The 13,773-nt window shown below is 38.9% G+C and overlaps 1 protein-coding gene and 1 long non-coding RNA gene across 2 annotated transcripts in view; one reads left to right on the top strand and one right to left on the bottom strand.

The window, feature by feature from the left end:
• Positions 1–13,773, bottom strand: part of LOC128250359 (uncharacterized) — a 125,590-nt gene that overhangs the window by 99,973 nt on the left and 11,844 nt on the right. Inside the window, exon 2 of the long non-coding RNA XR_008266385.1 lies at positions 12,652–12,728. This is a non-coding gene — a long non-coding RNA (uncharacterized LOC128250359). The remainder of the gene's footprint in view (positions 1–12,651; positions 12,729–13,773) is intronic.
• On the top strand, positions 3,493–10,767 carry LOC106877547 (trafficking protein particle complex subunit 2-like protein). The gene is made up of 5 exons (XM_014926475.2): positions 3,493–3,640; positions 4,647–4,819; positions 4,972–5,059; positions 6,031–6,110; positions 7,567–10,767. The coding sequence occupies exons 1-5, from the start codon at positions 3,608–3,610 to the stop codon at positions 7,607–7,609; spliced, it is 417 nt and encodes a 138-aa protein (XP_014781961.1). The 5' UTR covers positions 3,493–3,607; the 3' UTR covers positions 7,610–10,767.

Genomic DNA, 13,773 nt, shown 5'->3' with positions numbered 1-13,773 from the left:
TATATATATAATGGGCTTTCAGTTTCTGTCTACAAAATTCACAACACGTCTTTGGTCAGCCTGAGCTGAGGCTATAGCGGAAGACACTTGCCCCAAAGTGCCACGCAGTGGGACTGAACCTGGAACCATGTAATAAGAAGCAAACTTCTTATTACACAGCCACGCCTGTTCCTATACATAAAGATGATTAATAAAACAAAACAGTCAATACCTTCTTTTTCATTTGTTTTTAATTTATTTCCTAAATTTCTAATTTTAAAAGCTAGTTGTGTTTAACTTTCCATCTGGAGTCCACCAATCTCCAGATTATAAACCGAGTCAATAAGAACGAGAGGCAGAGATACACAGAAGCTCATTGATTAACTCTTTTCTCTGTCTGTACATTGTAATGAGGGTCTCGACCAAGGCAGCCATGTTGAAGTTGGTTGATTGATTGATTGTTTGATTGACTGATTGCTAATGAGCAGCAAAGAAACATTTGGATTATATGTGAGTTGTCTGCTGAAGAATGTCTGGCATATTATTTTCTTCCTTAACAACCACCTGACGATGGATGGATTCAATGGAGGTTGTAAAGTGAATTTACATTGTACTGGTCAATGGTTTTTAACAGGACTTTTATAGTGTGTGTGTGTAATCTATCTATCTATCTGTATATATATATATATATATATATATATATATATATATACACACACACATATATATAATCTATATATGCAATCTATATGTATGTATATGAGTATATATAAATATATTTATATATATATATGTGGTCTGATCAATAAGTATCCAGACTGTTGCTATAGTAACGAAGCTAAAGCATGTAGGGTGAAGTCACTTGGCAAAGGTTGACCTTGCACTCTGCTGTGCATGTGTACTAAGTTTTAATGTTCTAGCTTACTTCTGCTGTTTACAGCAATGCTTGGAAGGAAAGTGTGTAGTACACACACCAATGTTTTTCTCAGTTCATGTAATTAAGTACATAATTATGTAATTAAGTACAGAATATTTATGTAATTAATTGTGTAAAATTAAAATAAACTTATTTGCCTTATTTTGTTTTCACTTTACTTTTTCACAACTTTCAAGACATTCTTTGGATTTGATCAATAATTCTTTCTTTACAAACACCATTAAATTGTGTTCTATACAATGTAAACTGCTTTGGTGTAGATATTGTATCGACATGAATTTATTTCTTCAACTTTTCTGTCAGATTATTTACAAATACATTGAAAGGAAAGTGAAGACCACATGCAGACATTCATTCATTGAGAGCCACAACCATTGTTTGAATGAACAAATGAATTAATAATTCTGTTTGCCTGCCATGTTTAATGACTTAACGATGTAAGCTCTGTTTACTGTGGCTAATCTTAATTATCTCCATTCTCTTTAAATCATCCATTTTAGTTGCTTGCCTATTTTGACAGATTTCACTCAGGTCAATACTGGAGTATTAACCTTCAATGGATTTTTTTAGTTAACCCCCCGAAAAAATCATGGCCTTCACTCACAAATGAGTATGACTTGGTGGCAGCATGTACCATACTTTGGTTAATTGTTTCAGGTACCCATGATGTACCTTGCCTTTGTTAACTGTTTCAGGTATCCGTGTAATCATGAACACACATAAACATCTTGTCCTTCCCACTCTCTATCCAACAGAACATCCAGGATGTGGCAGCAGGGCTCTATTCATTATCAGATGACTAAACTGAAGCAATGGGAAACAAATTGTCTCATTCAAGGACCTAACATGCTGCTCCCATGGCTGAACCCACAACTTAGGGATCATGCACAGAACACCCTAGACACAAGGCCATGCACCTTCACTTAATCATTAAGAACCCCAATAATTATTTCAGCCGGGTACTTATTTTATTGATCTCTATTTAGTGAATGGCTAGGTTACATCACTTTTGCAATAACGAAACATATCTTGATGCTTTGGTTTACACACACACACGCACACATCATCATCATCATTTAACATCCATTTTCCATGCTGGCATGGGTTGGATGGTTTAACAGGAGTTGGCCAGCTGAAGAACTGCCCGGGCTCCATGTCTGTTTTGGCATGGTTTCTCTGGCTAGATGCCCTTCCTAACACCAACCGTTTTACAGAATGTACTGGGTGCTTTTATGGGGCACCAGCACTCATGAGCCTGCAAGCTAAGGATCACTCACCTGAAGAGGGTTGTAGGGGACATGCCTGTATGCATGGACAACCATGATTTTACTTAGCTTGTCATGTCTTCTCAAGCACAGCAAATGGCCAGAAGACTCGGTCCCTTGTCAGCCCCTCTGTGAGGCCCAATGTCTGAAGTTCCTTGAAAATTTTTGAAGCTTACTTAAAATTGACATTAAAGAAAATAACTTTAGCAAAACAGAGAATTTTTCAACTTAAAACAATTTCGCAACTGAAAGTTCTTCCTGGCGGCAACACTTCTCTTCAAGAATTAAAACATTAAAACGTCTATGGCCAAAGGGAAATAACTCCTGTGATTTTTGTTCTTATCTCTTTTACCCCTTTATTTGTTTCAGGCATTAGACTGCGGCCATGCTGGGGCAGCGCTTTCACAGGTTTTTGATCGTGCGAATCAACCCCAGGACTTATTTCTATGCCTGATACTTATTTTATCGTTTATTTCGCCTGTTCTGAGTTCGAATTCCGCCGAGGTCGACTTTGCCTTTCATCCAGTTGTGTTCAGGTGTCGATCTAATCGGGTGGCCCCCTCCCCAAAAATTTCTGGCCTTGTGCTTAGAGTAGAATAAAAAAATATGAGAAGTTTTCCCAGAACGATAGCTATGTATGCAGAAGAAAATACTTTTGAAGAGGAAACCATTTGAGACTCCTGTGTTATAATTGTCGTTACAATACGCCTGCAGACGAACACCTTTTGTCCGCTGCCTCCGCCCACATCTCTCCCTCTCCTCCTATTTCTGTTGTTTTTGCCTTTTTTCTTCTCCCCACTCATCTTTATTCTTTTACAATCTCCATATCCTCCCCTTCTTCTCCTCCTATTCCTCATATGCTCTTATTTCAATGATCTTTTCTCCCCACCACCTTCTTCACCTGACATTGCATTCACCTCTCGTTTCTGTTACGTCTTCATCTACCTTCTTCTATCTCTTACTTCTCCCTGTCAACTCTCTCTCCTCTTCCTTCCTAAACCTCCTTCTCACGCATTACTTTACCCATCTCCCTTATTGTCCTTTCTCTCCTCCTCCGCCTTGCTGTTGCATTCATTGACCTCCTTCTCTCACTCTCTTCTTTCCTCCCCGTTATTACTTCACCCACGCTCTTCCCTCCCCTTCCTATAGTATTGTTTCTCCTCTCTCACTTTCCTCTTACTCTTTTCCCACGTCCCCCTTTGCGATTACTTTTTCTCTCTTTACTTAGTATCATTTTTTTTTCTTCTCCCCCTCCTTCCTTCATTTACTCTTTCTTTTCCTCCTCCGCTTTCCTCCACATTCTTACTTCTCTCTTCCTCTTCTATTACTTTTCCCTCCCTCCTTTCCCCTGTCTGTTCTTATAGTCTTTCTCTCTCCCACTCTCGCTGTTCTCCCAGCCTTTCTCCTTCGCTGCGCTCTAACAACAATGGCTGTCTGTGTGGCTGTCGTCGCCAAAGAGGTAACCAACTTCCAAGCGTTATTTACTTCGTCTCTCCGTTTTTTATTTATTCTCATTAAACTTTCTGTTTTGTCATTAAATTTCTCTTCTGTAATTTTTTTGAGAGGACGAAAAAAAAAACAAAAAAAGAAAAAAGCGATATTTCACGAAATCTTTGCGCTGTTTCGCTTTCCTCCGACACACCTCTTTCAACAAAAATCGACGATTCTTTCAGCGTGTGAGGAATATGTTATTGTAATTGTATAACTTCAGATTATAGTTGATTAAACTGATTTGTGATCGAAGTCATTCCGACCATGACAACCCTGTCTTAGCTAATATTTTATCTAATATCTCCTTCCTTTTTTTGAGAGAGAGTGTGTGCGGTGTAATTCGGAAAGATTTGGCTGCTATTTCTAGTTATCCTTGCAACCGGTGAGGGCTTCTGTCTTTGGACTGTTATGTTACAGGACCAAATCCATCAGAATGACTTTGAAATAGCTGTTATCTGTCTAATTTCACTAACGAGGTTTAGTTCAGCCCAGGGCTTTGGTAAAAGACATTTGCCCAAGATGCCAGCCAGTAGGATTGAAACCAACATCTCGTCATTACAAACCAAACTTCTTAATTATTTGACCATGCCTAATACTTATCTTTGATAATTATGACAACAGATTTATTTGATCCCAGGACAAGATGGAATATGGCTTATTTCTATGATTTGGTGATGCTGTGAGATGTGATTGAGATCTTATTAGGACTCAGTAATTTTCGGCTTTTCTACAACTTGTTAGCAATTCCCTGAATGGCACTAAAAACCAGGACAATGTTCCACTCCTTTTAAGTGAAGGGTTAGGGTTTCATTGAAAGCTTCGTCTCATAGTGTAGAGATAATGACGAGGAACTGATACCTGATTTGCACACCTGTTCAACCTGTAGCGAAGTGAAAGAGAAGAGATGTCAACACGAAAGCTCCTCAATCATTTTTTTTTGTCTTTAATGCCATTTCAATTTTGTCTTCTTGCAGAATTACCCCCTCTACATCAAAACCATTCCAACGGACAACGAACTCAAGTTCTATTATACAGTCCATACATCTTTAGATGTGGTTGAAGAGAAAATTTCTTCTGTTGGTAAAAACACCAATGACCTGCGGGAACTCTACCTTGGATTGCTTTATCCAACTGAAGACTATAAAGTGTATCCTTCAGACTTGATACTTAATCAGTCTTTTATATCCATTGCCATCTAATAAACTGTAAAAGTGATATAAATCACTCATAGCTAAAAGTGTTTCTGTTTATTAAAATGGTGAATTCTTTGTTGGTTTTCCTTGACTTCCCATCCATCAGGTATGGCTATGTGACCAATACCAAAGTGAAATTTGTGATTGTGGTCGAATCATCCAATACGTCATTGCGAGACAATGAAATCAGAAGTGTAAGTCATTGATACATGTTTTATGTTGCTCATTGTTCAATGTGTAGACGTGGCTGTGTGGTTCAGTCCTATTTTGTGACACCTTGGGCAAATATCTTCTACTATAGCCTCAAAGGTGATCAAAACCTTGTGAGTGGATTTTCTAGAGAGAAACTGAAAGAAGCCCATCATATATATATATATATAAATTAACAGAATGAGATAAAAAAATCCAAGGCTGTGTGTATGTATGTATTTGTGTGTCTGTGATGACTGATGTTGGTGTGTTTATGTCCCTGTAACTTAGCGGTTCGGCAAAACAGGCCAATAGAAATAAGTACTAAGCTTACAAAGAATAAGTCCTGGGGTCAATTTGTTTGACTAAAGGTGGTGCTCTAGCATGGCCACAGTCAAATGACTGAAACAAGTAAACAAATAAAAAAAAATATATATATGTGTGTGTTCTTTTTAATTTCTACGCCACATCTAGAATTGACTCTGAGCTGGGTCTGCAGTTTAAATTGGATCTGATTCTTACATATCTACATAGCTGCAGTATCCTACCAACACATGGTACCTCATGGTTGTTTTACCTCACTGTGAACCCTATGTTATAGTACCTTGCCAATTCAGGCATCCTGTGTATTGATGGCCCTAGATTCTAATGAAACCTATAACTAATCCATCCATCCATCTCTCTATCTCTCTCTCTCTCTCTTTAAAAAGCACCATCCAAACGTGGCCGATGCCAGTGCCCCCTGACTGGCTCCAGTGCTGGTGGCACATAAAAGGCACCCACTACACTCTCAGAGTGATTGGCATTAAGAAAGGCATCCAGCTGTAGAAACCTTGCCAGATCAGATTGGAGCCTGGTGCAGCCTCCTGGCTCGCCAGTCCCCAGTCAAACCGTCCAACCTATGTCAGCATGGAAAGCCGCCATTAAACGATGATGATGATATAACATACCTATTATTTAAATTTGTCTGTTTCAGATGTTTAAAAAACTCCACAATGCATATGTTGATATGCTTTGCAATCCATTCTACACTCCAGGGGAAACCATCACTTCCAAGTAAGTCTCCCATTTTACTCTTCCATCTTTGCTATAAACCAAACATTAATCCTTTCATGGGTCTGTTTCTTAGCACTGACCACCTGATGGGTTGCCTAACATTATGAAGAAATTTAGTAAAACGCAGGTAGCTTTATATATTGGTTTATGTTAGACTGGCATTGATTAACAGGTATTTATATGTATATTAAGCTGGAGTTGACCCACTTTTATATATATTGTGTTGTGTGAACCAACTCATGTGTGTGTGTCTGTCTATATATATATATATTATGTTGGTGTTGACCTACTGACATATATATATATTTTATGTGCGTTAAAAAAAACAGCTTTATATAAGAATGTTGATCGCTTAATATGGATGGAATTTGTGAGAAATGGAGTCCCAGGAAGACATGGGACAAAGTAGTGACTTCAGGGCTTTAATTCTCATGGAGGAGGTAACTAAGATCCATGATGACAGGTGATATGCAGTGTTTGAGAAGCCCCCCCCCCACTCTTTTCAACAGATCTGAGGTTTTGGAAGTATAATGTGTATATTCACACTTTTCCTTGCCCCCCCCCACTCCCTGGCTTGATTTTCTTATTAAGCCTTCCATACCAAACTTTCAGTTCTCTGTCACTGATTTCTTCTTCACATCCAAGCATTGAAACTGGGAGCTGAGGAGGACAGCAAAGGTTGGCCATAGGCTGTGATGGACAACTTATGCTGAGTAAAAAAAAAAATTGTGTATTTGTAGGAAAGAACGGGCGAATGAAGATAGAGGAAGTGATGAGATTAGATCTGAGGATGCTGGATTTCACATGAGTTAGCCCTGAATCTACAGACCTATAGTTAAGGACATTCTATTCAGGATCATCTCGTCTTTCAAACACAGTTTGTCTAATATATTCCTCCTTTTTTTAAAGATGTTGGCATGTGATTTGAGTGATTTGGCTCCTATTTTTAGAAGGCTCAGCCGTCAAAATGAGACTCATGAGACTCAGACATTGATGTATCAAGCTCCCCCTCATTGAATCTTAACCCTTTGAGCCCTGACCTCCTGAACCTTACTTTACCATACACCTGGCACAACACTGGTGCTATGGTACAGAGAAAACCACTAGGCACTGCACACATCCAACATGAAGCACTTTCAATACAGTGAAAATAAGAGCACCACAACAAACCACAGCACATACCCAAGGCACAGAGAGCTGCGCTTGGGGTAGTGCATTGAAAGCATGTGATGAAAATAAGAATAATAATAATAACAACAACAACAAGAATGAGCTCATTGTATAGTGTTGACAGGTGTTGTGCAGTTCATGGGGAAAGGATAAAAGAAGGAATAGTAATCAGTGAAAAATGAAGTAAAGAAAGACAACAGTAGAAAGTAGAATGGCAGAGAAATAGTGAAGAATGAGATTTCTGAAATTAAAGAATTTCTAATACTTGTTTCTTTTTCCTTTTCAGATCTTTTGAAAATGTAATTAATTCTATGATGCAACAAGAGTGAGAATATTATATTCCTTGAAGAATGGTCAGATATAATGAGTTGTGTTGTTGTTGTTGATGATGATGATGTCATCAGCTCACAGCAAAGAGGAAGAAAATATAAAGCCTGCTGTCTGTTTTACTCTAACCATTATTTGAAGAATAACATGTCTGAAAGTTGTAGCATGATTTATCTTACAGACGGCATTAGATTATTTATATTTCAATTTCAAGGTTTTCATGTGGACAATGACAAGGGTTTGTGTTACAAATCAATGTGGACTCCCTAAGGAATTTTGGTTGAGGTGGGAGAAAAACTTGGCATTCACTTCAGCTCTGAGCACTTCTGGACATTTTCTTCACAAAGCCGGAATACATTCCATTATAGAGAACACTGGTCTCACACCTGAAATGGCAAATTGCATTCTTCTGTTGTTGTTACCTGAAGTCAACGCTCCCAAACCAACTCTAGTCACCTCTACACCAATCCACCATAATCTTGTACCGTTTTGACTCAGCTGCCTGTTGTTGTTATTGTACTACTACTGCTACTACTACTACTACTACTACTACTACTACTACTACTAGTATTGTAGGCTGCACAATGCAGCTGTATTCTAATGTCACTGGAGGAAAGGAAAAAGCATTGCTTCTCCAAAATATGCTGACTGCTTCTTTTGCCCTGCACCTAACTCATTTGCATAACACACACACACTCTTCCCCTCCCTCCCTATCTCTCTCCTCCAAAGCTTCTCTCTCTTTGTTCTTTTAAGCTACACAGAAAACATCACAACACAACTCCTTGATTCCATAAAGCTTAATTTATCTTGTATAACTCCTGTCACCACTTATATTCTAAACCTGCCATAAACAGTCAGCTATGAGGTTCTCCCTTCAATTCACCCCCACCATCTCTTCCCTCTTTGCCCACTCATTTTCTAAACCCTTCTGATCCCAGAGGTGTCTCTGCCTCCCTAGACATGATGACAAAACAAAAACAAAAACAAAAAACTGAAAACAAAATAAAATTTAACTGCACAATCAACAGTTGTTGCTGTATAATGTTGTAAATAAAATATACTGACTTTTCATCCTAAATATTTACTACGAGAATGAGAACATTTAAATTAAAAGGAATGTCTGAAAAAATATTTAAAAAAAGAAATCTTTGTTTCTTTGAAGTTAAAAAAACAAATGTGTTTTGCATTGAGAAGCATTATGGAATGGTTTGGTGTTGATAAACCTAATCTAAGTGGCATGGGTTCAATTTCTTGTTGCAGCGAGTTCACTTACTCTCTAAATACTCTTTGAAAAGGCACGAACGTCACAACATCCATTTTCATTCCTTTGAGTAAATTGATCCATTCACCTGTTGATTGTTGTTTCATGTGGGTGGTTGTGTGGTTAAGAAACTTGCCTCTCGACCATGTGGTTCTGGGTTCAGTCCCACTGTGTAGCACCTTGGGCAAGTGTCTTCTATGGCCCTGGGTCAGCCAGAGCCTTGTGAGTGGATTTAGTAGTCTGACAAATCATCTATAAAGCTTGGCACTTTATGGATGTGAAACAATTGACCACTCTATGAGGGGAGGACATATATTTAGCTTCAGGTGAATACTTTATTGCTCTACCTTTAGAGTGTGTGTAGGCTTTAAGTTTCAAGGGAAACAACTATTCCTAAAGGACGTTTATGATAATGGTTATTCCCCTTAGACAAAGTACATATTTTTACTTTTTCGTTTTTTTTTTTGATCAGTTGATTTTTCTTGATTAGTTCATTTAAATCGAAATTAATTGAATAGAAAAACAAACAAACAAAAAGCAGCAGCAACAACTCTTACTGCGTTTGTTAGGGTAATACAGTTTTTCGATAGCCTCTGTTGAAAGATCGCTGTTTTCCAGACGTTTGTAGTCATTTTCGTCCTTGTTTGATACAGTCACAGGATATCAGAGTATTCGGTCTTCTTTGGCTGTGAGTGGGATTTAGTCGATAGAAGTAATTCTGAAGTTCATCGTGTGTGTAATATATATTTAGAGAATATAACCGGTTCAGAAGGTTACCCAGGGTTTTAAGTCCTAGACAAACAGCTTATTTGCCATGAAACCACCTCAATTCTGGGAAGAGGGTATTTTCAAGTTAAAGGAAAGATGGAGACGCATTGTGCAACACAATGGTTCATATTTGCTTGAATAAAAATGTAATGGCAAGTATTTATTGACCTTTTTCTTTCCTTTATAAATCAGCACGAACTTTCCGGACAACCCAATATTTGATGGGCTTCTTTCAGTTTCCACCTATCAAAATCCACTCATCAGCTTCGGGTCACCTGAGGTGATATTAGAAGGCACCTGAGGTGTCACACAGTAGGACTGAACTTGGGACCATGGGGTTGGGAAGGAAACTCCTTACCACACAGCCTGCACCAATTTTTATTCTTTTATTGGTTTCAGCCATTTGACTGTGGCCCTGGTGGAGCACCACCTATAGTTGAACAAATTGACCCCAGGACTTATTCTATCAGTCTCTTTTTTTTTTTGCCGAACTACTAAGTTATGGGGATGGAAACACACCAACATCGGTTGTCAAGCGATGGTGGGTGGGGGACAAACACAGACATCCCCTTGCCAGTGGCACATAAAAAGACCATCTGAATATGGTCGATGCCAGCCTCCTTGCCCTGACTGGCTCCTGTGTTGGTGGCACGTAAAAAGCCCCATCCAATCGTGGTCGATGCCAGCCCCCTGTGGCCCCTGTGCCGGTGGCATGTAAAAAGCACCCACTACACTCTCAGAGTGGTTGGCATTAGAAAGGGCATCCAGCTGTAGAAAAGCTGCCAGATCAGATTGGAGCGTGGTGCAGCCTCCTGGCTTCCCAGATCCCAGTTGAACCATCCAGCCTATGCCAGCATGGAAAATGGATGTTAAACGATGATGATGATGATGATATACGATGGGCTTCTTTCAGTTTCTATCTACCAAACCCACTCACCAAGTTTTGGGTTACCTGAGATAATATTAGAAAACACTTGCCCAAGGTGTCACACAGTGGGACTGAACCCGGAACCATGTGGTTGGGAAGCAAGCGTCTTACCACACAACATCATTGATTACTTTTCTTTTTTCATTTTGTCTTCTAATTAAGTTTGTAATTTTAATTGATTAAAAGTATCGTGTGTTAAGTAGTTTAGTTGCCTGTTTTATTAATATAAAGATTAGTTAAACAGTTAAGAAGTGTGTAATAGTTTAGGAATTTGATGGGGAAACAGATTATGGGTGTGTATGTGTGGTGGCGGGGGGAAGAAGATGTTATTTAACTAAAAGACATAGAATACGATGTGGTTAAAATGAAGTGGGTGTGTTGGGGATTTGATCAAGAGGCTTGGAGGCAGTGAGACGGACAGGTGGATCAGAGATTGGAGATGGAAGAAAACTGAGACCAGTGAAACAATGGTTCATGCTTTCACATTTCAGTGAAGTCCGCCTCAGATGAGTCACCATCAGAGTGAGTGTGGCAGAGATGTTTGTTTCTGTCTGTTTGTCCTAGTTGAGTTAGTGGAATGTATTAAACACTGAAATGGTTGAAAATAGTTTGGGTAAGCAACGCTGCTCTAAATTGTGTCAATTTAGTGATGATGGTGGTGGTGGTGGTGGAATAGGAAGAGGTGATATTTGTGGTGGTGGTATTGGAAGAGGAAGAGAAAGCAATGAGATTGTTGTTGTTGAGGTGGTGGTTGTGGGGGGGGGGGTACAGTCATTTTGTAGTTGTTATTTAGCTTCCAGCCATTCACATTTGAGTGCAAAAAACTGACAATCAAAGGATTTGCAGCTGTAATCACCCATTTTCTCTTTATGCATGGGATGGGGCAGGGTGGATATGTTTATCTAGGACTAAATTATTTAATGAGTGCTGTTTCCTTTCTTTAAAGGCCAGACGTAGATTGTGATTTCAGGGAAATTTAGCTGCTATTTCTAGCACTTCGATGACCACATACAGGCTCATTATTGACTCAGTGTTGTTGATGTTGTGGGAATGGTGTTGATTGCACTAGAAATGTTGTTTAATCCCAGATCAGCCAATGACAGAGGAAATCTACAATTGAAAGCCTTCCAGCCATGACCATTATGCCTTACTTTTCAGATGTAGTGTATCTTTTGTTTTTTTATCTTTTATTTGTTTCAGTCATTAGACTGTGGCCATACTGGAGCACCACTTTGGAGGGTTCAGTCAAAAAGATTGCCCCCAACCAGCATACATTCTTTTCAAACTTGGTACTAATTTTATCGGTGTCTTTTGACAAACTGCCTAGTTATGGGGATGTAAACAAACCAGCACCAGTTGTCAAGTGATGGCTTCAGTGACAAACACAGATACAAAGACAAGCACACATATACACACACACACATTATCTATTTATCCATCCGTTTGTCCGTCCGTCCGTCCGTCCAGCCATCCATCCATCCATCTGTCCATTTTTGTATTCTTTTATGTTGGCATCTCGAGAACCTTGTGGAACAAATAGGGGCTGCAATAAGGGTGGAGCACTTGCAGAAAACAGCCCTGCTTAGAAACGCTCAAATACTCCGGAAGGTGCTTGAAAAATAAGTCACGTCTCTGATTTCCATAAATTTTTGGATCAAACTTAGCTAGAACTGGCTGCTCTGGTTGGCAGTCGACCTGGCCTAGATCAGCCAATGAAGGTGTCGGGGACTTTGCAGGACCTCCCTTGAGCTGTGAAACTTTGTTTGCAATTCTCTTCTGTTTAGCATTTTTAGGTGAATCAGATGGGAAATTCAGCAAGGATTGCTTCAGTTCTCCTTTTCGGTAATGATTCATTATTTTGGGGCACTGATATTCGCAATAATTAATTCTAAGGTAGAATATCGTAGTAAGAGTAACAATTTCTTAAAATTTATGTATTTTTAAATTAAACTCGTAAGAGATTTCAGTTGAAGCAATTTTTTTTTTCAATTTCTTCAAAGTTATGTTTTTTTTAGTTAAACACAAAATAATTTCAGTATAAACTTTGTTCAAAGAGTAAGAAAAATTATTCAGTGAAGGTACTCACCTGAAAAATCCTTTCTGAATGTATATTTTGGGAAATTTCAAAAATTTTTGTTCCTTTTTCACGAATAATAATCCTCTCTGACAAGTAGAAATAAAATGACTTTTTAACGTCCGTCTCTATTCACATATATACGTGTGTAGGGGTGCGTTTATTACCATAAATCTCTAACTATAGCAACAATTCTTCACATACATTTCAACAGTAACAACGACAATCACCAGCACCACCACCGCCGTCGCCACCATGAGCACCACCACAACAACAACAACAACAACAACTGACCCAGTGTCACTCACTCCTTAATTCAACCCCACAGTTGATGACCGGGTCAGCAGCTAATTTTGCGACAACAGTTACAGCTACAACAAACACTTTGGACCAGCTCTAAATTTACCCACGTTTTCCTATCACTAACTACTAAATCAAAAGAAATTCAATTTATTGCATCTTTAACGACTTCAGATATTGCTTACGAGAAAAAAGAAGGTAGCGACAATGTATTTATTTCAAAAGTGGATAAAACAAATTCTCATACAGGGGGTGCTGAGTACCCCATAGCTCCACCGTGGTTATGTGCCTGGTGCCCAGTGGAACTGTTACAAAAGGTTTGCCTCCTAGGCACGGCCAGAATAATCAGGAAAGTATCAGATAGCTGAATGACCTCACAGTCCATGGAGGTCTCCATTCTGTCAACCATCATTTTTTGTGACCCTTTATGTCCAGTGGTATACATGAAAAGCCTCAAACATGATGGGGACTGTTTCCCCACATAGCTTTAGTGATTCTGTTCATTGATAAAATAAGTACTAGTGATATAATGGGGGCCCTCTGTGTAATTAATTGATCCCTCCATCCCCTATAAATGTCAGATCTTGTACATGCTTAGACATTAATATTTATTAGCTGTAATTGGTAGACACACCCCCCTACTTGAATACAGTGCAGAAAAATATATTATAGATCTTCACATACACACACACACGTATGCACACACACACATAAGCACTCACATACATGCACACATGTATACATATACACATGCTAAATTAAATGCCATTACGTTCACTATGTGTATATTTGTTTTCTTTTGTGAAGGAATGTAGAGAAGAGACAACTGAAGCC

Source organism: Octopus bimaculoides, chromosome 20, assembly GCF_001194135.2.
Source record: "Octopus bimaculoides isolate UCB-OBI-ISO-001 chromosome 20, ASM119413v2, whole genome shotgun sequence".
Taxonomy (NCBI): domain Eukaryota; kingdom Metazoa; phylum Mollusca; class Cephalopoda; order Octopoda; family Octopodidae; genus Octopus; species Octopus bimaculoides.
This window is presented reverse-complemented; position numbering and strand designations above follow the sequence as displayed.

Bases quoted from the DNA above. Each gene is read 5' to 3' on its own strand.
- LOC106877547 (XM_014926475.2), top strand. From the start codon at position 3,608: ATGGCTGTCTGTGTGGCTGTCGTCGCCAAAGAG. The intron at 3,641-4,646 runs GTAACCAACTTC...GTCTTCTTGCAG, and splicing joins TGGCTGTCGTCGCCAAAGAG to AATTACCCCCTCTACATCAA. The intron at 4,820-4,971 runs GTATCCTTCAGA...CCCATCCATCAG, and splicing joins CCAACTGAAGACTATAAAGT to GTATGGCTATGTGACCAATA.